The sequence below is a fragment of the Melanerpes formicivorus genome, unplaced genomic scaffold, assembly GCF_026170545.1.
Source record: "Melanerpes formicivorus ecotype bairdi unplaced genomic scaffold, bMelFor1.0.p_v2 SCAF_27, whole genome shotgun sequence".
NCBI classification, from domain to species: domain Eukaryota; kingdom Metazoa; phylum Chordata; class Aves; order Piciformes; family Picidae; genus Melanerpes; species Melanerpes formicivorus.
This window is the reverse complement of record NW_027142379.1, coordinates 8266426-8291963: the sequence shown is the minus strand read 5'-3', so window position 1 is coordinate 8291963 and position 25538 is coordinate 8266426. Positions and strand designations below refer to the sequence as shown.

The window sequence follows — 25538 nt, the reverse complement described above, 5'->3', positions numbered from 1 at the left end:
TCAGGAATTGTTGCAATAGCAATGAAATTAACCCAATTTCCTCTTGCTGAGCACTTAAAGAAGACAAAGACAGTTCTTTCCCTCTGTCAGTAGCTTCGAAATACTATCCTATGTTAATCTCCAGCGGCAGAAATGAAGATGGTTTAAATCAGATCTCATGACTAATGTACGAGTTCCCAATTTTCTGCACGTTGGAGAACAAGGGTGTCTCTGAGCTAATGCTGGTTTATACAGGTCCATTAAAAAAACCCAAACCAAAACCAACAAACCCGAGGGGGAGTGCATAGCTCAGAGTGCGGGTTAGACAATAACAATCCATTAAATTGGTGCGTGCAGCAGCTCTGCCTGGTGTTGAGCTGGCTTCCCGGGATGGTATTCCTGATCCATTAATCACCCGCGCTCTATATGGAGGCAGCCACCGTTCAGCCTGGAAAAATGTTCCTGCCCAACGTGTCATGTTTCTGCCGCTGTCTAAAATAGAAAGTTCAGCCGGTGCCGGGAGGCGCGGGGCTCCGAGCTGCCCGTGCCTTCATTATGCAACAGTTGACACCGAAGGGGACACGGCACACGCCGCTCCGCCGCGGGCCCCGGGCTCCCCCTACCCCCGGGGCTGCGCCCAGCGCCGCCTCCAGCTGCTCCCTCCGCCGCTCCCGGCCCCCGCTCTTCCCGACCACCGGGGCTCAGGACAGGCGCTGCCCACCCCCCCCCACCGCGCCCCTCCGCAGCGCCGAGCTCCGGCAGAGCCGCGCAGCAGCCGCCGCTGCCAGAGGGCCCGGCTGCCGGCCGGCTTACGGCGGCACGGGGAGCCCCGGGGGCGGCAGGTGTCGGCCCCCGCTCCGCTTCCCTCCTCCCCTCCACTTCGCCGTGCCCGCGGGCAGCCCCGCAGCGCTGCCGGGCGGGAGCGCAGCGGCAGGCGCCGGAGGAGGCGGGAGGCGGGGGGGGGGGGGGGGAAGCGCCATGTCCGCTCCTGCTGGGGGACGTCCGTGCCGGGTTTTGCACCTTGTCCCCGGGTCTGCCTCTCGGCCTGGAGGAGCCGCCGCTGCTGCTGCCGGTGCCGCGGTGTTTGCCGAGCGCTCCTGTCCTGGTATCACTCCGCTGGCATGGAGGAGGAGGAGGTGGAGGAGGAGAGCGTTTGATCATTGTGATGGTGGCAGGAGGAGCAGCAGCCAGCAGAGCAGAGCAAAGCGTTAGGCTCTAGCAGCTCGGCGTTGTGCAAAGACTTCAGAGCTCTACTTTTCTTTTTTTTTTTCTCCTTTCTTCCCTTTTTTTTTCTCCTTTTTTTTTTCTTTTCTTTTTTCTTTTTTCTTTTTTTTTTTTTTTTTTTGCCTTCCAGCTCGGCCCGGATTGTTCATGTGTTTACTTCCCCCAGCCCGAGGATTTGCTATTTAGGTTCCTGTTGAAATGCAACTGAGCAGCCAAAGTACTTTGCGAACACGGTGCGGCATAAACACCAAAACTTTTTTCTAGAAGGAAAAATACAATCCGAAAGCGGCTGTGCCTGTCTTTTGATGCCGGGGAGTGCGAGTGAGTGTGCCCGGCGTGTGCTTGGATGTGTGTGTGCGAGCGGGCGGTGTGTGTGTGCATGTGGAGGGACGCGTGTGTTTCTCTTTATCCATGGGGAGAGAAGGCTTTTGGCAAAACCGCCGGAAATCTCATGGAATCTATTTTGAAATAATGGATTATAAGAAAGAAAAAGGAGGAAAGGAACTGGTCTGATAGCTCCTGGAGTTTGCTTCCCGAATCGCTGCTGCTTAGTTTGTTGTGCTGCTGCCTTTTTTTTTTTTGCCTCCTGCCTTTTTTTTTTTTTGCCTCTCTTTTTTTTTTTCTTTTCCTTGGCGTTTGTTGGTTGTGTTGCCGGTGATAACCTTTTAGCACCTTCTCTCTTTATTTCCCTTCCCCCCTCCTCTCTCTTTTTAATGTTTTGGAGCCTCTCGAGAGGGATTGGCTGGGGGGAAAGAGAAACATTTGCTTGGGATCGCTGTTTGCCTGATACATGGTGGTGCCCCCTCCCCCCCCACCCCCCCGGTTCTCTAGAAAGTATCCCATCAGGACCCCGCAGGAGACTCTGTGTGTGTGAGGGGTAGGATAAAAAAGTTCTTCCAAAATAGTGTGCACGGGGAAGAGGATGGGGGATTTTGCAGCCCCCGCTGCCGCCGCGAATGGCAGCAGTATCTGCATCAACAATAACCTGAACAGCAGCCTCGGCGGGGCCGGTATCGGGGTTAACAGCACTCCCCACGGTCCTCCCGCCGCCGCTGCCGGTAACAATAACGCGAACAGCGGCGGCATTCCCAAGCACAGCACGGTGGTGGAGCGGCTGAGACAGCGCATCGAGGGCTGCCGCCGGCACCATGTCAACTGCGAGAGCAGGTACCAGCAAGCCCAGGCGGAGCAGCTGGAGCTGGAGCGCAGGGACACGGTGAGCCTCTACCAGCGGACCCTGGAGCAGAGGGCCAAGAAAACGGGCACCGGCACCGGCGGCAGCAAGCAGCAGCATCAGAGCAAACAGCAGCAAGATGCCGAGCCTGCCACGGCGGAGCAGAGGAACCACACGCTGATCATGGTAAGGGGATGCGGGCCGGGGGTGGGGTGCGCTCTCCACTTCCAGTTTCTGGCCGGGATGAGGCTGAAATCTCCCCCCGGTTGTTTTCCGGAGGGAGCCGGGGCTCGGCTCAACTTTGGTGGTGGCAAGGCCGCGGGCAGGCTGGGCAGGCGGCCGGGGGCTGTGTGTGTGGCTGCACAACTTCTCACGGGCAGGGGCGGGGGAAGCGAACAAACTTTTCTTCACTCCCCCCACCCTCCTCCTCTCCCCGGTCTCTTTCAGAAGGAAAGAGCTGCCCCGGGGGAAGAGGGAAGAGCGGTGCCGGGCGTGCGCCGTGGGCTGCCGAAAGCCAGAGGAGGGGTTTGTGTGCGTGTTTGGCCACGGCTTTTCCGTGCGGGGGCCGTTTGGAATCCCTCCCGCCGCCGGTGGAGGCCGGCCCCGCGGGCTAGGGGTGGCGGCATGAGTGAGAAGCCGGGCAGGCTTCTCGCCCCGGCTGCCCCGGCGTGCAGCAGCCCGGCTCCCCACGCGAGCTGAACCGCTTCCCAAAGTTTCCTGGGGTTTTAAGGAGCTTAGCGAGGAGCGGAGTGGGGAGAAGGGGGCGGGGGCTGAGCCGGCAGCAGCGCAGCGGCAAGTAGGAAGCGGAGTTTCCCACTCCCAGGCTGCACCGATGATGAATAATAAACGGAGGGAGGTGCGGGGGGGAGCCGGGCCCCGCGCTCCGTCTGAGCCTTATTTATAGCAGGTCGCGGCCGCTCGCCCTTCTGGTGGGGAGGCCGCCGGCGCCTTCGTCTCGGCAAGCCGGGGCGACCCGGCCGCGGGGGGAACGCGTGTGTGTCCTGACGTGTCCCGCCGCGCCGGGGCGGGAGTGCCCGGTGCTCGGGGGCGGGCGCAGGGCAGCCGGGGCTTCGCCGTCTGCCCGGCGCACAATGGGCGGCGGAGAACGGCTAGGAGGAGGGAAAGAGGGAGGGGAGGTGCCATGGCAGCGTGTGGTTTACAAGCCTCGCACGTCCCTCCCTCTCGCCCTCCCCTGCTGCGCGGGGAGGCGCGGCCGTGCGGGAGGGTCTTGCGGGGCGGCAGCTGCCGCCGGCCCCCGCCTCGGAGAGGGGGGGTTCGGATCTCCGTGACAAAGCGGCGGGGAGGCGGCGGCTCTTCCCTCCCGTGTGTCCCCCCCACCGCGGTATGCTGAAGAAGGGAGCGCTGTGTTTCTCTCGGGCCGCGTCGAGCCTGTCCTCTTCTGGCTGCGCTGCCGCGAACTCCCGCGGGCAGCACCTTGCCCCTCGCCGCCGTCCCACCAGGCGCTTTTGTCTGCCCCCCGGCCCCGGCTTCGTCACGGAGGGCGAGGAGGCGGGGATCGCTTCGCCGGCGGCAGACAAAAGCTGATCGCCGAGCGCAGTCCCCCACCTCCCGCCCCGCAGCCGAGGAGCGGAGCGCGGCTGCCGTCTTCCTGCCTTCTGCCCCCTTGTCCTCTCCCCCTTCGCCTTCTTCCAGACTCGGCGAGGCCGAGAGGGGAGCGGGAGCAGGGATCGGGGTGGGAATCGCCGACGGCAGCCACACAAAGCGGCGGGGGGTGTCTGTGTGCGTGTGTGCCGGGGGAGATGCTTCGCAAACAGGAAGCAGCAAAACCTCACTGACATCTCGTTGCTTTCGTGGTGTTGCCAGCAAGGCACAACCGTATTTCTCTTCCTTCTCTCGCCCTTCCGCTGGACCGAGGGGTTTAAATGCACACTCCCCCCACCACCGCAATGCTTTGCCTTGGCTTGCAGCTACTCCTGGGGCAGGATCTGAGTCACTAATCAAACTCAATGAGCAGAGACTATCTGTGGTCAGCCAAACTGTCCTTAAGTCCCTTTTCACATCTCATGGCATTTCTGCAAGATGCAGGAAAGGAGCTGGAGGATCAGGAGACCTCAGAATTCCTTCTTTCCAGGGAAGCATCCTGGTGCCCTGTGTACACATCCAGCTGCAGAACAGCCACAGTGCTTCTAGGCCCTTCTAGTGATGGTTTGTCCCCTTCTTCCCAAACCTAAGGCGTTGAAGGCCAGGATTTCTAGGTCAGTAGCTCATTTGTCGGTCTTCCCTTGAAGGTCTAGAAGAGATACACCAAGCCATGCTATAATGTGAAAGTTGGGGAAACAAGTAACAGAAGGAGGAAACACAGTTCCAGCTCTCCCTGCTAATTTGTTCCATGTTGGGACACTTGAAGATCTAAGAGGGGGTCTTTATTAATGGGCAGTTTGCTGTGAAATTCGTCAGCCTGGATTTTTTGTGCTGCAGTCTTCATGCTGTTTAAATGCCCTCCAAGTGCACTATGCTTTTTGTCTTACAAAAGAGGAATTCTAATACTTGCTAAAAAAGACCTATTCCCACCAATACTTTCTTTTAGGAAACCTGTACACAGATGTTGCCAAAACTTTAGAAGCATTATCTGCTTTGTTTCACTTGGAGGGTATTAATGGTGGGGTTTATCCAGCGTCTAAGAGTGTTAGGGAATATTCATGGCTACATGAAAGCAATGCTTAAACCCTGAGAAGTTATTTGCTGCTTTGAAAGCAACTGATAAGTATTTTCTTTGAGACATTTATGCCTTTTCTAGTACTAAAAAACAAAAACCAGAAAACCAAACCCATACAAGCAAGCAAGCAAACAAAAAAGTCGTAGTTTCTAGCAGTCACAACACTTTGGCAAGTCTCACTGTGTATGTTCATAAACAGTTGTTGGTCAGTTAGAGGGCAGAAGGGCTCTGCAGAGGGACCTCGACTGACTGCACAGATGGGTGGAATCCAACGGGATGGCATTCAACAAGTCCAAGTGCCAGGTGCTGCACTTTGGCCACAGCAACCCCATGCAGAGCTACATGCTGGGGTCAGAGTGGCTGGAGAGCTGCCAAACAGAAAGGGACCTGGGGGTGCTGATTGACAACTGGCTAAACATGAGCCAGCAGTGTGCCCAGGTGGCCAAGAAGGCCAGTGGCATCCTGGCCTGGATCAGGAATAGTGTGGCCAGCAGGAGCAGGGAAGTCATTGTGCCCCTGTACTCTGCATTGGTTAGGCAACACCTTGAGTCCTGTGTCCAGTTCTGGGCCCCTCAGTTTAAGAAGGACATTGAGACTCTTGAACATGTCCAGAGAAGGGCAACGAGGCTGGGGAGAGGCCTTGAGCACAGCCCTGTGATGAGAGGCTGAGGGAGCTGGGATTGTTTAGCCTGGAGAAGAGGAGGCTCAGGGGTGACCTCATTGCTCTCTATAACTACCTGAAAGGAGGTTGTAGCCAGGAGGGGGTTGGTCTCTTCTCCCAGGCAACCAGCACCAGAACAAGAGGACACAGTCTCAAGCTGTGCCAGGGGAGGTTTAGGCTCGAGGTGAGGAGAAATTCTTCACCGAGAGAGTTGTTCGTCATTGGAATGTGCTGCCCAGGGAGGTGGTGGAGTCACCATCCCTGGAGGTGTTCAGGAGTGCCCTGGATGTGGCACTTGGTGCCATGGTTTACTCATGAGGTCTGTGGTGCCAGGTTGGACTTGATGACCTTTGAGGTCTCTTCCAACCTTAGTGATACTGTGATACTGTGATGCTGTGATTATGATTTTTATCTCCTAAAAGAGTTCAGCTCTCTTTAACATTTTCTTTTGGCACGAGAAAACACTGAACTACGTTTCGGAGTTTTCTCCCCTTTATTCTGCAGTAAGCCCCAGCTGGGAGGTTTGCAGTCAGACAGTCATAAGGATCTGCTTCTGCTTTACTCTTCTAAGATCATTATTAAATCCTTCCCTCAGATTATTAAAGCACACAGTTTGGAGATGAAGTAGTTGGGATTAAATGACAGCAAATGCACTGAGGATAGACAGAAATGCTGTTTCTTCTGTTGTTATTATTATTATTAAGGCAATTGAAGAGAAAGTATTATCAATGTGTATGTGTTTCATGAATGGCTGATCTACTCTCAGTTTGGGTATTGCTGACCAAGTTTCCCCTTGCTCAGTTTTGAAATAACCCGGGTTTATAGCTATTCCAATCTCTTCTACTAGAGGAGAAGTGTAGGTTTCAGAACAAGTTTGCTTCCATACAGGCATTGATTGGGACTTGCACAAAAATTGTGATAAATGCCTGGGAGGACCTTTTCCTGCCCCCTCCCCCCCCCCCCCCCATTTCAACCTGGCGAAAGCCAAAGTTGTTTTCCCTGCCTTTGAGCTGGATTATTAGAATGCTGCACCAGCTTGCCTTTCAAAGGAAGCATGGGGAAAATCTGCAGCCCATCCAAAACTCTGCTGCTGATCTTCGGACTGGCTCCAGGAAATATCAACACATTATTTCAGTTCTTTGGTTCTTTGTGAGCTAAATCTGCCTTCTTGTTTCCTCCTGTAAGTGCAAAAGTCTTCTGGCTCTGCAGCCATGTCATTGTGTGTGGCTCAGAGATACCGTGTCTTTGTAGGTGTACACACAGAAAACAGATGAAGTAAATACTAAATGGAATCATAGAATCAGTCAGGGTTGGAAGGGACCACAAGGCTCATCTAGTTCCAACCTCCCTGCCACGGGCAGGGACACCTCACACTACAGCAGGCTGGCCAGAGCCTCATCCAGCCTGGGCTTAAACACCTCCAGGGATGGGGCCCCAACCACCTCCCTGGACAACCCATTCCAGGGCTTCACCACCCTCATGGTAAAGAACTTCCTCCTCACATCCAGCCTGAATCTTCTCACCTCGAGCTTCATTCCATTCCCCCTATCACTACCTGATATCCTGAGAAGTCCCTCCCTAGTCTTCTTGTAGGCCCCCTTCAGATACTGGAAGGCCACAATCAGGTCACCTCAGAGTACCCTAAATATGTTACCTCCAGTTTATAATAAACAGCCAAGTATATAATAAATAGCCAAAGCTATGATAAAATTGCAAGTTACATCATCTGTTTCTTACCCCTAATGTCTTATTGTGAGGTTTTGTCTATTTCTTTTTCCCCCCAGTGATCCACCTTTAATTACCACATTGATGCACATTTCTCTTCATCCAAGCTCTGCTGTGGGGTGTAAAGGGTCTAGAGCCTACTTTCCCCTCTTTTAAAAGCTCTTCAGAACTTTCCTTACTTAGCATCCTGGGTTTGATAGCTCCTGTCCTAGTGACCATTTCCAACCCTGAAAAGTGAGCCTTAGGAAACTGAGTTTTAAACACCATAAACATGCAATGTTGTTTAGATCACAGAAATGAGTGACGGAAGTCCAATGACCTATTAGCTCATCCTTTCTGTTCCCCCGCCAAAGCACGCTGTGCCAGTGCAGAAGTAGTTTAAACTTAGAGAAAACACATGCTGGCAAACACAGCATTTTCCAATAACGCTTTTTACCCATTCTGGGCTAGAGCTCTGCCTCATGGAAGTTGATGGTCACACTGCCCTTCTACCTGAGGGAAGGGAGATGGGCAGGCCAGTCCTTTCGGCTTGCTTTGTGTAGAGACAGAATGACATGTGCAGAATTACAGGAACCATAGAATTGTTAGGGTTGGAAGGGACTCCAAAGATCATCTAGTTCCACCCCCCCTGCCATGGGCAGGGAGCCATCACACTAGATCAGGTTGCTCAGACCCACATCCAGCCTGGCCTTAAAAACCTCCAGGGATGTGGCTTCCACCACCTCCCTGGGCAGATCTGGTTACATCTCTCACCAAATCTGGTTACATCTCTTCCTTGTTGGCAGATAGTCCACCCCAGAAATGTAGTTCCCTCACTCCAGTCTCTCCCTTTTTGTTGGGGGGGGGGGGGGGGGGGAACAGTATCCTGAGCAAAAAGTGTAACTTCTTAATTTGTCTTAGTGATTCATGGTTAATGCTGTTAATGAGATGGAGTGCTGAAGAGTGCTGTCAGTCTTGTGAGCAGTTTTGTGAAGCTTCCACCTGCTGTATTGAATACATAACCTGTGTTGAGTGCACAACCTGTGTGTACGTCCACGATCCTGTGCACAGCGCTTGCCTTCATTCTGGCGCAATACCGCTTACTCGGCAGGTGCTCAGGAGCTCCTCAGTTACACTACAGCAAGGATGATTTTTCAGATGTTTCTTTCTATTTTCCACAAGAGGTCAAACACTGTAGCCCTTACGCATGCCTGATGACTAAGTAGGATTAAGCATCTCTTCAGTTAATAAGCTATGTCTGATCTTGCTCACGCTGGGGCAAAGTCAGTAGCAAATGCGAAACTGGGATGATACCAGAATGAAATCCCAGGCCAGCACTGCTCCTTCTCTTTCATATGCATCATAGGAGGAGTCATCATGCAACCCTTTTTATTTTGCTCTTCCTCTAAGGGTGGATCTGTGTCTGTCTTATTCCACAGCCTCTCCCATTTTTTCTCCTCCTTTTCAAACCAACTCACGCTTGCTGCTCCTGTGTGATTACTGTCCTTTAGGACAAGGAGTTTTTGTGATGACCTCCTTTTGCAGCTAGTCAGCAGAATAGGTTTCAGTTTAGCAAACTGAAAGGAATGGAGAGACTCTTCAAGCACTGCTCGCCTCTGGTGACCTTTATATGCTCTGATGGAACGTGTGGCCCTTTAAAAGATAGTGGGGTTAGGTTCTTATGAGCCATAGTAGGAGGAGGGCGAGCTGTGTTTTGACATGCAGCCAGTCCTGGTGAAATCTAAGCACCAGACTGACCACACAGTGAGTGTTGAAAGTCTTGCAGTGCAGTCCTAGGCATTGCCAAGGTCAGGAAGAACAACTTTGGCTTGAACGTGTCCAAAACTCCTTCTGCTAATGCAGAGCCAAAGCCATTAACATCTGAGTGTGCTAAGACAATTGGTTGCTCTTACGTTAACCAAAATTTACAGCAACTTGACCTGAAGTTTAAGGCTGCAGATGTGGCTGAAGCTGGTGTGAACCTGAGCTGCCACCACAGAGGAAGTCTCACCTTTCACATTCTTGTCAGTGGCCGTATTTTCTTGCTGCTGCCCTTTGGTAATGCTGATGTACCTCCACCGTCAGCCACTTCACCCAGCAGGTGGGGAGTAGGACAGACACATTTCTTCCTTTCCATCTGGGTTAGTTTTCAGCTGGATCTGATCTATGACTTGTTTGACTGTCCCTCCCATGGGCAGCACAGTCTACCTACAGCTTAATCCTCTTGTGAAACTTCACCCTTATCCCAGGATAAACATCTGAGACCTATTAGTTAAAACATGCTCACCTGGTAGCATGCACTTTACCTGAGCTAAGCAGCACCTGGTGCCTGAGCACATGGTTCTGTTCCTGGCTGCAGAGGCTGAAGAAGCAGGAAAGGCTGTAAGTAGCAGAGGAGTCAGAGTTAATTTTTACTTAAATCCTTGCATGTATATGACATTTGGTTGCATATTACTCCAATATGTATAATTCATGTGAGAGATGTGCTTGGATTAGCAGAGGTTTAAGGACAGGTCTGACAGTCGGGAACTGCTGACTGGAATCCTTCAAGTGTATTGTTTTGAGAATTGAAATGTGAGGTGCAGCCTCTGGCTGAAGTTATGATCCTGTAATCAGTTTCCCAGTCTGGGATCTCTCAGGCAGCTCAGATAAGCAATGTACTTGTACATTCAGGGGGAATTTGGGAGTCTTAGAGACTTGAAGTATTTATTTCCTTAGTTTGTCCAAGCTGGTGAATCACAAAATCATATAACTTTGATTGCTCCTTTGCTTCCCCCTCACACACTTGGGTTGCACAATATTTGTGGCTCAGAAGTCATCACAGGCTGCTTCTCTTTGCTTTTTGAATACTTAAAACCCAGTTTCTTAGGGATTAAGAGAAAATGTCTTTTTAAACTTGCAGTAGCTAATAAGATAGCAGCTGCTGAAATGTGCTGGCAGGAAGGGGTTGAGCTGCTTGCTTTCAAGACTTCCCTCTTATTGATTTTGTTTGCCAGCCACATGCAGTTAAAATTGGCAAGGAGATAAGAATTCTTTAATCTTTAATTGACCTGAGAGAAGAGAGAAGTGTGTCCACCCATAGGAACTTTGCATTTTCTGTGTGTTAGGGTAACTGCTCAGCCTAATGCTGCGGTGCTGTTGGTAGCAGAGGTGATCTGTTGCTGTTTGCTCGCTGTCAGGTCTGCACAGCCACAGCATACAGGGAGCAGAAAAGCAGTCTGAATTTATGACTTTCAGAATAACCAAACTAATAAACAGACCAACAGCTCAAGGATGTTCTTTTCCATATTTATTTTTCATCGAGGCCACTTTCTGGAAGGCTTTCTGTAGTGGAACAGGGCTGCCCAGGGGGGTTGTGGAGTCTCCCTCTCTGGAGATACTCAAAACCCGCCTGGATGCGATCCTGCTCTGGCAGGGGGGGTTGGACTGGATGATCTTTCGAAGTCCTTTCCAGCCCCTCACATTCTGTGGTTCTATTCTATAAGGTTCTCAACAACTTCAGCTTGGTGGATTTGCATTTCAACTAATGGAAGGTGGGGCTCTTAGAATGTGCCTCTTCCCCTCCTCCCTTCCTCACACTTCAGTCTCCTCCCTGCCTTGTTTTAACTATGTGCCATGCAGGAGCATTTCAGGTTTAATAAAACAATTCGACTTCATTTTCCTCTGGTCTTTAGAGTCAGAGGAACAGCTGTGAAGTGCTGCAGTGAAGAAGGTGTAGCTTTTCTGCATCCTCTTTGTGCTGCTTGTGAAAATCTCGGGCTTGTTCAGAAAGCCTTCAGATTTTGTGTCCCAAGGTAAAGAGCAGAGAATCGGTCCTTAACCTTACCCTGACCCTGGGCGTTATCACAACATGAAGCCAATGCTCCTCTGTGTGTGTGTTTATATAAACCAGTACACCTACATACACACTGGTTTTTAAACAGCATGGCAAGACAAAGGGAAAGGATTTATGATCAGTTTTAGTGGGGAACTACTCGGAGAAGTTTTAACAACCACTGGTTGCAGCCTTTTGTCTGCATTTTCAGCCTCTTTCATTTGGGTCATACGCTGTGATGTTTTGGCACTCGGTTTAATCCAGAGGAGGAGGGGAGGTGGTTATGGCAGATGAGATGCTGGAAGAGTTCTGGCAAGCCCTGAAGGTTGGGGGTTTGGGTGTGTTTGTGTGCTTTTGTTTGTTTGTTTATTTGCTTGTTTTTTAATAGTTTAAAACATTTCCTTACATTAAGGAGGACAGAGCAGCACTTAGCCAGAAGAGAGATTGTAGCATTTCCTACTGCTTCTGCCTATACAGAATAGTGTGGTTTGAGAAAGTGACTTTAAAACAGGACTGCCTTAGCTAGAAGTAGTTGTCTTGAGACTGCTCACAAGATTGTTGCCTTTCAGCTGTGATTTTTGTTTTGCTGCTGCTGTTCAGTTTTTGCCTCTGAAGCTAGTGGCTGTTGTTCTGATTCCTCTGGACTGCATTCCAGTGCATAACTGAGGCAGCACAGGGAGAACTGCTGCTGACATTAAAGAAACTCTTTTTAATGATGTTTTTGGCAGGCAGTATCTCTATTTATTATGCATATTATTAGTTGTCATTGCAGCAGGTAATGTAGCTTTGAAGACTTCAGTGGACTCACACAGAAGACTGCATGCAGGCTTCTGTAACTGAGCGGTGGCCACGTTGTTTGAGGGCCAAATTGGCTGGAGCATTCTGGCATGTAATCCATGGCTGGATATGAAGTAATGGTTCAAAATAATCTGTAGGTTCTTCTATTACAGCATATTTCTGGGCTGAGCTTGCAGTTTATGCATTCCATTAAAAGAGGAGATACCATGCTGAGGTTGCAGTGCGCTCTCTTTTTCCTGCCCTCCCCCTACCCCTCTCCCTTCTAATTTGTGCTGGCTAGTTTGTAGGCTAAAAGATTACTGAAGGGCTGGATTGCTGCAGTTGTGAGGATTCACCTGAGGGAATTTGGCTGTATGTTTTTTCACCCCAGGGTTGCCTTTTCTAAGCCATTGTTTTTCATGTGTATTCTACTTCGTGCAAAACAAACCCCCCAAAATTCCATTTATTTTCTCTCCTCTGTTTCTCTTACAACAAACCCAACCAAACAATTTATGCTTGTGCTAGGGTTTGCTGCCCTTCTCAGTAATGTTTTTGTTGAGGGAAATGCCAGCAGCAGGTAGGGATAATGGAGATTTGTGAGTGTAGAATAGCAAAAACCAAACCTGATTTTGACTGGTGGCATTAAAACCTTCACCTCTTCCTCACCTATTACTGTGACAAAGCGTGTGGCAGTCTAGTTACAGACAGAGAGGGGTTCTGGGAAGTTGGCTCAGACCATCTTTCTTTATAGTTGCTATGGATATTTGAATACAAGAAACACAGTATTTGGTGGTTTTCATTTTGTGCAAGAATACCAAGTTGTTGTGGTTTAACCCCAGCCAACACCTAAGCACCAGGTAGCCACTCTCTCCTCTCCCCTACCTCGGTGGAGTGGGGAAGAGAAAAGAAAACAAGTCAGACTTGTAGATTGAAATAAGAGCACTTTTAATAACTGCAATTAACCCCAAAGATAATAATAGCAGTAATGAAAAGGAAGGCAACTAAGAGAGAGCTAAAACCCAGGAAAAGAAAAGTGATGCACAAAGGCAGTTCTGCCTACTCACTGACCCATGCCCAGCCAGTTCCTCCTGACCAGCTCCCTCCAGTTTACATACTGAGGATGGCATTCTGTAGTATGGAACATCCCTCTGGGCAGTTGGGGTCAGCTGTCCCTGTCTCCAGCCTTCTTGCTGCCAGGGCACCAGAAGCTAAAAAGTCCTTGACTTGGTATCCACACTGCTTAGCAATGACCAAACCATCAGTGTGTTAGCAACATCATTCTCATCCTAAATCCAAAGCACAGCACTGCACCAGCTGCTAGAGGGAAAATTAACTCTATCCCAGCTGAAACCAGGACACAGGTATCCAGAAACAGTAATGAATTCCTCAGGAATAGCAAGCTTATCTCTTTGATTTTACTCTAAACTGCCATGCTACTTAAAGCCAGTAGTAAGAACACAACTGTGTTCACCTGTCTTTTAAGTTTACCCACGTGAAATATCTGTGTTCTCATAGCATACTGCATACAATGCCAGAACTTCATTATGCAGGGACTGAAAACATTGCAGTCACTGGAAAACCTCCCTAGTTAACCTTTTCGTGGTCTCTTCACTGGTTACTGCCTTAGGGCAGTATGAGGCAGCTGAAGCCAGTTAACAGCTTGCTGCCATTAAGTGGGGTGGTCTCTTCCTCTTCCCTCCCTGCTGCAGTTGTGTACCTGTGCTGGGGCTGGCCTGCTGAGCCCATCTGTAGTACTAAACTAGTGGGAAAATTACCTGTCTAGGAGAAAAATGGTGTTTATTTTTTGGTGGAAGGTGAAACTGCATAGTGTGGTGCTGGGGAAGAGGGAATAAAGGGAAGGCAGAAGGCTCCACGTCAGCAAAGCTGTGAAATAAGTTCTGCCTGTCCCCTGTGACTGTGCCCTTGTTCTCCTCAAGTTCTGTGGCCCAGCTGAAGGCCTGATAGTTGTGCATTGCTGTAGTGAAATACTTTAACAGTTTATGGACTAGCAGACAGAACATTGTTGGAAGTGGCTTTGGGAATACTTGTTAGGATGAGGTGCTGATGATCCAAAGTGTGAAGAAGGCTGAGGAGAGTATCTGTTGACCCCCAAGTGGTGCAAAGAAGACATCATCGTGCTGGCCATAATGTGGACTGTTATCAGGTAGGTGACCACTGCCTTTGCTGTGAGGAACAGCAAGTGCTTGTCTTTGTATTTCTGTTGCTAACTTATTTTCTTCTGGAACCTGATCAACTTTGTTTATGTCTCTCTGCTAAAACAAGGGAAAACATGATTTGGCAGTATGGGAATTGCACTTCCCCCCCCCCCCCCCTAAAGCTACTCAGATGTGTTTAGCCATGAGGTCCGTGGTGACGGGTTGGACTGGATGGTCTTTGAGGTCTCTTCTAACCTTGGTGATTCTGTGATTTTAACTTTGTTTATGTCTCTCTGCTAAAACAAGGGAAAACATGATTTGGCAGTATGGGAATTGCACTTCCCCCCCACCCCCCCTAAGCTACTCAGATGTGTTTAGTCATGAGGTCTGTGGTGACGGGTTGGACTGGATGATCTTTGAGGTCTCTTCCAACCTTGGTGATTCTGTGATTCTGTGATTTTGATTCTGTGATTTTGATTCTGTGATTCTGTGATTTTGATTCTGTGATTCTAACTTTGTTTATGTCTCTCTGCTAAAACAAGGGAAAACATGACTTGGCAGTATGGGAATTGCACTTCCCCCCCCCCTGCAAGCTACTCAGATGTGTTTAGTCATGAGGTCTGTGGTGATGGGTTGGACTGGATGATCTTTGAGGTCTCTTCCAACCTTGGTGATTCTGTGATTTTAATTCCAGGTAGAATAATAAACTAGGTAAAAGAGTGGTGCAAAGTATCTGCATCCATGGAATGGGATGCCTTGACTTCCATGAGGTAATACTCAAACGAGCTACTGTGTCCGTGGTAGGCGCTCGCACGGTTGCCTTTTCCTTCTATCTAAAGGAACATGAGAATAATTTTTATTCAAATAGCCCAGGAAAAAAAAAAAGAGAACTATCACAGATGGAGCGAGGAACTTCTGCCAACCTTGCTTTGTAATATGAGAATTAGTAAAGATTATGCAAATTCTAAGTCTCTGAATGGCTTTCTTCTTCCTGAAATGGTCCTTTGAATGCTGATGAGCGTAGGTGCTTGAGTTAATTCTTAAAGAAGTTAGTGATGGGAGGTTCATTTGGGGAGGGGGTGGGGTGGGGGGGGTGTTTGTTTGTTTGTCCTCCTTTTCTCAGATGTTTCATTTCAGAATTAGCTCACTTGTTAGCACAGCAGGTAAACAAGAGCCTTAGCAATGTTGGTACTCCTAATGCTGTGTGTTCCATATGTCGAGTTTTCACTAGTGGTTTCTCGAGGAGACATTGCTTCTGGTTTCAAAACTATTTACTTCCCAAGCCTGTCTCTTATCTGCTGTGGATAGTGAACACATGGTGAGCATATGTTTGTGAAGCCACATGAAGAGTTTATCAGAGCAGATTTTGGCCTGGCTTGCTTAGCCACGAAGGTAACGAAGGGGCACACTGTGCTGGTCATCTCAAATAACGGTGTCGCAGAACATGAGAGGTTGGAAGGGACCTCCAGAGGTCACTGGGTCCCAACTCCCTGCCAAAGCAGGATCACCTAGTGGAGTCCAGACAGGCTTTGAATGTGTCCAGGGCAGGAGACTCCACAACCTCCCTGGGCAGTCTGTTCCAGTGTTCCATCACCCTCACTGTAGAGAAATTTCTCCTCCTGTTGAGGTGAACTCTTCTATGTTCAAGCTTGTACCTGTTGTTCCTTGTCTTATTACTCTGCACCACCAAAAAGAGCTTGGTCCCCTCCACTTGACACCCACCCCTCAGATGTTGATAGGCATTGATCAGATCCCCTCTCAGGCATCTCTTCTCAAGACTAAACAGTCCCAGGATTCTCAGTCCCTATTCTTAGGGGAGGTGCTCAATAATCTCAAGTAAGATTTTAGCCAAAGGACTTCATCTCTTATTTTTTCCCTTCTTTCTCCTAGAACTGTGTGGAAAGTCTCATGAATTTTGGTAATATGAAGCAATAGTGTGCTTATTTTTCTCTCTTCTTATTCACAGGTGTGTTTTTATGTAGTGCTTCTGCTCCTTTTTTTGTATTCTAAATATCAGTATAAATCAATTTCTTCTTCCTTGTTACCTTTTGAGGACATTCTTTGCATAATGTGATATTGAAGGGGTCATTTAACTTCATTTAGTTCATCTTTGAGACAGAACATGTAAAAGAAGCAGCAAAGTAAAAGATCATAGAATCAATAAGGTTGGAAGAGACCTCAAAGATCATCAAGTCCTACCTGTCACCCAACACCTCCTGACAACTAAACCATGGCACCAAGTGCCATGTCCAGTTCCCTCTTGAACACCTCCAGGGATGGTGACTCCACCACCTCCCTGGGCAGCACATTCCAATGGCTAACAACTCTCTCTGGGAAGAACTTTCTCCTCACCTCCAGCCTAAACTTCCCCTGGTGCAGTTTGGGACTATGACCTCTTGTTCTGGTGCTGGTTGCCTGATAGAAGAGACCAACCCCCTCCTGGCTACAACCACCCTTCAGGTAGTTGTGGACAGCAATAAGGTCTCCCCTGAGCCTCCTCTTCTCCGGGCTAAACAACCCCAGCTCCCTCAGCCTCTCCTCACAAGGCTGTGCTCAAGGCCTCTCCCCAGCCTTGTTGCCCTTCTCTGGACACGTTTAAGTGTCTCAATATCCTTCTTAAACTGAGGGGCCCAGAACTGGACACAGGACTCAAGGTGTGGCCTAACCAGTGCAGAGTACAGGAGCACAATGACTTCCCTGCTCCTGCTGGCCACACTATTCTTGATGCAGGCCAGGATGCCATTGGCCTTCTTGGTCATCTGGGCACACTGCTGGCTCATGTTCAGCCAGCTGTCAATCAGCACCCCCAGGTCCCTTTCTGTCTGGCAGCTCTCCAGCCACTCTGACCCCAGCCTGTAGTGCTATGTGGGGTTGTTGGGGCCATGGGGACAGAAGTGGGAGCTTTGTGGTAATGTTTAGAACAAATCTGGGGGGATATCTTGGGAACTTACTACTGGCAGGCTGCACCCAATACTTGCATAAAGAGCTGGGCTGATTCTTGTAATAAACTGAGTTTTGGCAAGCTGCATACACACACACATTAAAAAACCCAAACAGCTTCATTTCTTATATATGAGTTGTTTATAAATATGGTTTTATTGATGACTCTCTTTCTGTCAGATGTCAAAACTTCATGGCTCTGTTTCCTAGTACTCCCTATGCACAGTTTTTGTTTCCAAACTCCAGCATTCAGAAACCCTGAGCTGTAATTTCTCATAGAGTTTGCAGTACTCAATGGATGGCAGTCAAGAAAAAGCACTTTGCGTATGGGAAATCTCCCAAAGTTGTCTGCATCTCTGCTGGGAAGCCCCCACTGCCTCTCTGAAAGCTGAGGATCCACAAACTGCAGGCTATTAAAGACTAATGCAGACATTGAAAGGCACATGTCAAGTGCAAGATATTATGGCAAGTTTAGGAGAGGTGAGATTCAAGTGATTGCTGAGGTGTGTGGGCCGGGGTCTAGCTGGAAGAAGGAGGACGCAGGATTTTTAAGTGCAAACCTCACCACTTCTTTTCCTGCCAGTGGCAGGGGCCTGTGATTGCCCTTCAAGGGCAAGAGTCTCAAATCTTCAGAATTCTAGGTGTTTGTATTTGTCTGGGTGGTATAACTGAGGTAAAAAACCCAAGCACCTCAATACTGCCTTAGGAAGAAGTTCTATACAGAGAGAGTGATTGCCCATTGGAATGGGCTGCCCAGGGAGGTGGTGGAGGCACCATCACTGGAGGTGTTCAGGAGGAGACTTGATGGGGTGCTTGGTGCCATGGGTTAGTTGTTTAGGTGGGTTGGATTGGTTGATGGGTTGGACATGATGATCTTGAAGGTCTCTTCCAATCTGGTTTGGTTTATTCTAAATATTCTAAATAAATGATTCTAAATGTCCATTTCATGTGTGTATAGACTTCTGTGTGGCCACCATGTGATTGGTTTCATTCAGCATAAGATGATGTCCACTGATGGTTTTAGTTCTTACTAGAAAAAACATGTTTTGGGCTCTTTTCCCAGGCAACCAGCACCAGAACAAGAGGACACAGCCTCAAGCTGTGCCAAGGGAAGTTTGGGCTGGAGGGGAGGGGAAAGTTCTTCTCAGAGAGAGTTGTTAGCCATTGGAATGTGCTGCCCAGGGAGGTGGTGGAGTCACCGTCCCTGGAGGTGTTCAAAAAGGGACTGGATGTGGCACTTGGTGCCATGGTTTAGTAGTCATGAGGTGCTGGTGACAGGTTGGACTTGATGATCTTTGAGGTCTTTTCCAACCTTATTGATTCTATGATATTTTCACAAGTGCTTTTTGATAATCAATGCACCACGTTGCTCCAAGGCTGTCATTCTTTGTAGCAGGGAATGCTGCTTTAGTGCTTTAAGCACAGGGAAGAGGCATAGAGGCAGTCCTCAGTGCAGTAGCCTCACACCAGAATTGCTCAGAAGACAGAATAACTCCTAGAGAGAGAGAGAGAACCTCACAGTGACTAATGGATTTGTTTATGGTAAATGTGTGTTTTGACAACTGGGACCATGCTTTCAATTTCCGTTTGTGAGGTGGAAGCTTGAAGAATTGGAAGGGCTCTGACCCTTCAAGAAAGTTATGTGATTGGAAAAAGTCTTCATTTCCTCTAAAATAAGGTTCTTTACTGTAAAGGGCTTTCATCCTGGCACTGCAAAGTTAGTTTAATTCCTCCAAAGGAAGTGGTGTGTGTATGTGTGTGTGTGGGGGGGAAAGCCCTCAACACAACTCTCTCTGTTTCTACAACAGGGTTTCACTGGCTGCTTCAGCTTGGACTCCCCTCTTACTGGCATATGGATTTGTCTCAACAGTAGCTCACGTTAGGGGAGATGAATTTTCAGCACTGGGCTATATTTAAACATTTGTTTGACACTATTCTTTCTGGCTCAACTTCTGGGAGGTAGACCATTGCTTTTGTGAAAACTGGATTGTCATCTAGTCCTCTCATTGAGCAGAATGCGTGGGAAGTGGCAATCTCTTTCCCACTGGTGGTATGTGAAGCTATTTTTGTTTGGTGTGATGTTGGGAGGAATATATTCTGACCCAGACAGGAGTGTAAGCTACAGGTTTGGTATTTTGTTTTTTTTTTTTTGGGGGGGGGAGCTGAAGAAATAGGTCTCAAAATTTTAGTAGCAAACAGCTGCTTTGTTCTAGGGCTAATTTAGACTGGATGTTAGGAAGAAATTCTTCATAGAGAGAGTGATTGCCCATCGGAATGGGCTGCCTGGGGAGGTGGTGGAGTCGCCATCATTGGAGGTGTTCAGGAGGAGACTTGATGGGGTGCTTGGTGCCATGGGTCAGTTGATTAGGTGGTGTTGGATGATGGGTTGGACGCGATGATCTTGAAGGTCTCTTCCAACCTGGTCTTGTCTGGCTATTCCTATTCCTATTCCTATTCCTATTCCTATTCCTATTCCTATTCCTATTCCTATTCCTATTCCTATTCCTATTCCTATTCCTATTCCTATTCCTATTCCTATTCCTATTCCTATTCCTATTCCTTTCTGCTCCTGTGCAGCCTGTCATGGTGTGGAGACTCCAGTGGGCAAAACTAGCAGGTGGCTTCGTTTGGCTGCCTGTCCTCAAGGTGAGGCCAGCTCTGTCAGGCTTAAGCAGTAACACCTGTCTGTGTTAGTCTAGCAAATGAGGAAGCACTGGGGAAAGGGCATTAATCTGCCCCCACCAGCATGAGGTAAAAAGGAATGAGAAAGCTGCCCTGCTAGCTTGTTTCCCAGTTTCCTTTCAGATCCATCCAGGCTACCCAGTTTGCAGGTCAAGCTGGAGAGGAATCATGTGGAAAGGCAGAATCCCTCTATGTGGAAAGGCAGAATCCCACTGGTCCCACATCAGCATGTGCTGAGCTCTAGGTTAATTCACTCACTGGTGATTTCAGGGTTTTGTGATTTGTTTTTTGCCCTTTTTCTTTTCCTCCTTCTTCTTTTTTTTTCCCCCCTGGAGGACAAATGATAGCATGAAGGAGAAAAAAAGAAGAGGCCATTTTCTTCCACATGTAATATTAAAAGCACTCACTAGTTCAATACATTCCTAAGAGCAATTCATTAGGTACTTTAAAGAATTAACCAAAGCAATTATAAATGCTGAGATTAAGTCTGTTCTTCAAGTGTAACTTGAGGAAAATAAAGGAGTTGCTGAAAATCTCTCACAGTGTAAGATGTGGTAGGTATAGAACACCTGGAGCCCATTCCCCCAACTCTAGAATAAAACAGGAGAAAAAGTCCTTGGGATTATTGCTGTGTGCGGGGGGAAACCTTGGTAATAAGCCCTGAGCTCACATGCCACCCTGGACATAAAAATAGCCAGCTGGGCAGGCTCTGGCAGGGCTGAGAGGAGGCTTAGGGGGCTGGAGGAGATGGGCAGTCTTTGTTATTCCTTGCTGGATGTGCTGTGCTGGTCAGCAGCTCACAAGCGAGAGATGAGTTTTGTGTAAAAGGAAGCAATTGTAATTTGGAGGAAAGTTTTCTGTTTCTCTCTTGTTCTTTGGCTTGGATATTTATGTAGTCTTTACTCACTGAACCAAAGGAGAAAGAGCACAAAGTTCTCTGCAAGCTGAAGGAAACAGAATAGCCAAGAAATCGTCCTTCTGGCTCCCTTCCAGCTTGTGGGGAGTCCTGTGAAGCTGCTGAGAATGTGATGATTTTAATTCACATTGCCTCACTTCTGCATGTTTCTGCAGAGGCCTTTCTAAGATGATTGGTAATGCCTAACTATTTTTAACTGGAGGTAAATGTTTGAAATGTCTCCTTTGAAAAGATCTATGTCTATATATATGTACAAGGGAGCTGGGGTGGTTTAGCCTGGAGAAGAGGAGGCTCAGGGGAGACCTTATTGCTGTCTACAACTACCTGAAGGGAAGTTGTAGCCAGGAGGGGGTTGGTCTCTTCTCCCAGGCAAGCAGCACAAGAGGACACAGTCTCAAGCTGCACCAGGGGAGGTTTAGGCTGGATATTAGGACGAAATTCTTCACAGAAAGAGAGATTGGCCATTGGAATGGGCTGCCCAGGGAGGTGGTGGAGTCACCATCACTGGAGGTGTTTAAGAAGAGACTTGATGGGGTCTCTGGTGCCATGGTTTAGTTGATTAGATGGTGTTGGGTGATAGGTTGGACTCTATGATCTCAAAGGTCTTTTCCAACCTGGTTAGTTCTGTATAATTTCATGAAGTAATACATGCTGTGGGTGATCAACCAGCTGAGGTCTGCTCCAGGTGCTAAAATGCCATTCATTAAATCCAAGTTATGACCAAAGCATTAGTATTTCCTTCTGGGCTTAAAAGGCAACTGTTGAGAGAAGTATTTTGTGGTAGAGGAGCAAATGCTTTGCAAAAGCTGCTGTGCAGAGCATGTGTCCCTTCCATAGTCCATCTGGCATGTTCTGATTTCATGTAATTTCATTTTTTCCCCTAGCAGTTTTCTGCAGTGGTTTGTTGAGTGCACTTTGTGCAGTCTTGTCTCGCTTGTTTTGTGCAGGGGGATGAAAGATTTGACAAGAGCTTTAAAGCAATCTTCATACAGTGTTTCTGCATTTGTTGTTTTTTCCTGGTTTGGCATGGGCTGCTCTGTGGGAAAGGCTTGCAGGTTGGCTGTGTGCTATGGCTTGTACATGTAAGTGTCACTGCCCACCCTGTTCACTCAGCTTCTGCCCCAGAAAGCAGACAAGAGGCAGGGAGGGAAGGAGTCACCAGGACAGTGAGAAGCACCGGGTAGGTTATGCTGCTAAGCATAGCATGGTCCAGGCTGGGAGGGACCTCCAAATGTCATCCAATCTGACCTCCCCACGGGCAGCAGGGACATCCCCAAGCAGACCAGGCTGCCCAGGGCTTTGTTGAGCTTCACCTTGAATAGCTCCAGGGAAGGGACCTCAACCACCACCCCAGGCAACCTGTTCAACTGTTCCACCGCTCTCATAGTAAAGAACTTGTTCCTAACATCTAATCTAAATCTGCTCTTCTCCATCTTAAAGCCATTGCCCCTCCTCCTGTCACTGCAGGCCTTTGTGAACAGACTCTTCTCATCCTTCCTGTAGCCCCTTTCAGGTACTGGCAGGCTGCCAGTCCAGGTCTCCCTGGAGCCTCCTCTTCTCCAGGCTGAAAAGCCCCTGCTCCCTCAGGCTGACCTCGTAGCAGTTACTCTTTCATAAGAACAAGTGGCACAGTTAGTAACATGATCAGAGCACATGAAGGAAAACTGCTGCCTTTTTCTCTGCTTCCATGAGTAGTCCTGTTCCTAGCAAGCTGGAGAAGGATATAGGGGGACTAAACCTCAGCCATATCTGTTGATCACTCCAGAGTTGTCTGAAGGGTTTCTCTCACGTTTTCAGTAGCACAGCCCCTGTCATAGTGAAGAAACACTCACAGCAGTATCACTGCTCCTCACATGTGCTTTTTGTCTGGATTTTCATTTGACCCACCCACTTAGAAGGAATTAGGACAAGAAATATTGAAACAAGATCTTGAGATTTAGAACATCTTATCTACTAAGCCTTGTCTTGCTCAGGTCCATGAAGCACTCTTCCTCCTGCAGTTTTTGAGGTTATGCTGTTGTCCCTCTGGTTACTTACAGTCTGCATTCCAAAAAGATAATTCAGAAGTGGGCAGAATCAACTGATGGATGGAGGGAGGGTGGGGTTGTTTCATGCCAGCTGCAGTTACTCTTTCATGAGGTGTTTGTCACAGGAGCTCATTTCCATTTCTCTGTTCAGGCCCTTGTTTGGTGTACTCAGCCCTGGTTAGGCCACACCTCGAGTCCTGTGTCTAGTTCTGGGCCCCTCAGTTTAGGAATTGCTGGAAGCTGTCTTGAGAAAGGCAACAAAGCTGGGGAGGGGTTTGGAGCACAGCCCTATGAGGAGAGGCTGAGGGAGCTGGGGCTACTTAGCCTGGAGAAAAGGAGGCTCAGAGGAGACCTTATTGCTGTCTACAACTACCTGAAGGGAGGTTGTAGCCAGGTGGGGGTTGGTCTCTTCTCCCAGGCAACCAGCACCAGAACAAGAGGACACAGTCTCAAGCTGCACCAGGGGAGGTTTAGGCTGGATGTTAGGAAGAAGTTCTTCATAGAAAGAGAGATTGGCCATTGGAATGTGCTGCCCAGGGAGGTGGTGGAGTCACCATCACTGGAGATGTTTAGGAAGAGACTGGATGGGGTGCTTGGAGCCATGGTTTAGTAGAATAGATGGTGTTGGATGATAGGTTGGACTCAATGATCTCAAAAGTCTCTTCCAACCTGGTTAATTCTGTTCTATTTATCTATTTGAACTTAAAACATCCCCCAAAAGAGAGTGGGTAAACCTGAAACACTGACTTTATTTTTGTTTCTCACCCAGTTCTTAATAATTCAGATTTGAGAGCTCATTAGTAAACTTAAACTTCCAAATGGGTCTTGAAAGTCTCTGGAGAAGGAGACTCCAACATCTCTGGGGAGCCTGTGCCAGTGCTCTGTGACACTCACAGTGAAGAAGTTCCTTCTCAAGTTGAGTTGGAACCTCCTGTGTTGTAGTTTATATCCATTACCTCTTGTCCTAATTGAATTAGTTTTTCAGAAGCAGTGTTCTTCTGTGCTTTCTCAGGATTTCCCTTTGTGGCTTTGTAGCCACCAGGAACAGAAAGTTGAAAAGAGAAAGTTTCTTGATAGTGTAAGGCCTATGTGGTGCACCAAGGCTGGGGTTCTTGCAAGACAAAGTATCAGATGTAATGCTAAATGGAGTTGCAAAGTGACATGTTTTAATAGCTGCCAACCAGAAAGAATAGAATGGAATAAACCAGGTTGGAAGAGACCTTCAAGATCATTGTGTCCAACCTATCATCCAACGCCACCTAATCAATTAAACCATGGCACCAAGCACCCCATCAAGTCTCCTCCTGAACACCTCCAATGATGGGGACTCCACCACCTCCCCAGGCAGCCCATTCCAATGGGCAATCACTCTCTCTGTATAGAACTTCTTCCTAACATCCGACCTAAACCTCCCCTGGCGCAGCTTGAGACTGTGTCCTCTTGTTCTGGTACTGGCTGCCTCTGACCAACCTCTGCCTGTCTACAGCTTCCCTTCAGGTAGCTGTAGAGAGCAATAAGGTCACCCCTGAGTCTCCTCTTCTCCAGGCTAAGCAACCCCAGCTCCCTCAGCCTCTCCTCATAGGGCTTGTGTTCCAAACCCCTCAGCAACTTTGTTGCTCTTCTCTGGACACCTTCCAGCAAGTCAACTTCCTTCCTGAACTGAGGGGCCCAGAACTGGACACAGTACTTGAGGTGTGGCCTAACCAGTGCAGTGTACAGGGGCAGAATGACCTCCCTGCTCCTGCTGGCCACACTGTTCCTGATGCAGGCCAGGATGCCATTGGCCCTCTTGGCTGCCTGGGCACACTGCAGGCTCATGTTCAGCCTACCATCGACCAGCACCCTCAGGTCCTTCCCTACCTGGCTGCTCTCCAGTGAAAAAAAACCCCAGAGAGACCTCAAAACTGATTTATTCTGATCAGACTTCCCTGCCTGATAATTTAAATCCTAATTAAAATCAGCAATTTAAATCGCTTCGATTTGTATCAGCCATTCTGCCTTCAAACTGCGTGGAAGCAGGCTGGGGCTGTAGACCCTCTACTCTTTAGCATCATTTATTCCATCTTCTTATTTCAAGTAATTTACACAGCTTGTCTGATACCTTATCTGCACTTCCTTTGCTGTGCTCTCAGCTCAAACGTCTTCCTTTGTGATTTTGTTTTAACACAAACCATGCATAAGGCAGGGGTTGAGTAGCTTCACAGTATAATGCAGGTGATAGTGCAGCACAAGTGTGGAATTTCCACAGGTGTCCATCACCAGTAAATATTTTGTATTGTAAGGCACCTTGGTTCTATGCAGGTAATGTCTTTGAAGTTTTTACTGTGCTCTCTTCATTTTTACTGGGTTAATATTCAGTGAGACCTTGATGAGAGTGTTTTCTTGGCTAAGGACAGCAAGCTCTGGATTTAGAATAGAATAGACCAGGTTGGAAGAGACCTTCAAGATCATCGTGTCCAACCCACCTAAACAACTAAACCATGGCACCAAGCACCCCATCAAGTTTCCTCCTGAACACCTTCAATGATGGTGACTCTATCACCCCCAGGGGCAGCCCATTCCAATGGGCAATCACTCTCTCTGTATAGAACTTCTTCCTAACATCCAAGCTAAACCTCCCCTGGTGCAGCCTGAGACTGTGTCCTCTTGTTCAGGTACTGGCTGCCTGGGAGAATAGAATTAGCCAGGTGGGAAAAGACCTTTGAGATCATTGAGTCCAACCTATCACCCAACACCATCTAATCAACTAAACCATGGCACCAAGTGCCTCATCCCGTCTCTTTTTAAACAGCTCCAGTGATGGTGTC

At 48.5% G+C, this 25538-nt stretch overlaps 1 protein-coding gene across 2 annotated transcripts in view; it reads left to right on the top strand.

The window, feature by feature from the left end:
• Positions 1–975: 975 nt before the first annotated feature.
• MAML3 (mastermind like transcriptional coactivator 3) overlaps positions 976–25538 on the top strand; it is a 331229-nt gene continuing 306666 nt past the window's right edge. For both annotated transcript variants that reach the window (XM_068154021.1, XM_068154020.1), the window contains exon 1: positions 976–2563. In XM_068154021.1, the coding sequence (XP_068010122.1) occupies positions 2126–2563 (438 nt within the window). In that variant the 5' untranslated portion in view covers positions 976–2125. The remainder of the gene's footprint in view (positions 2564–25538) is intronic.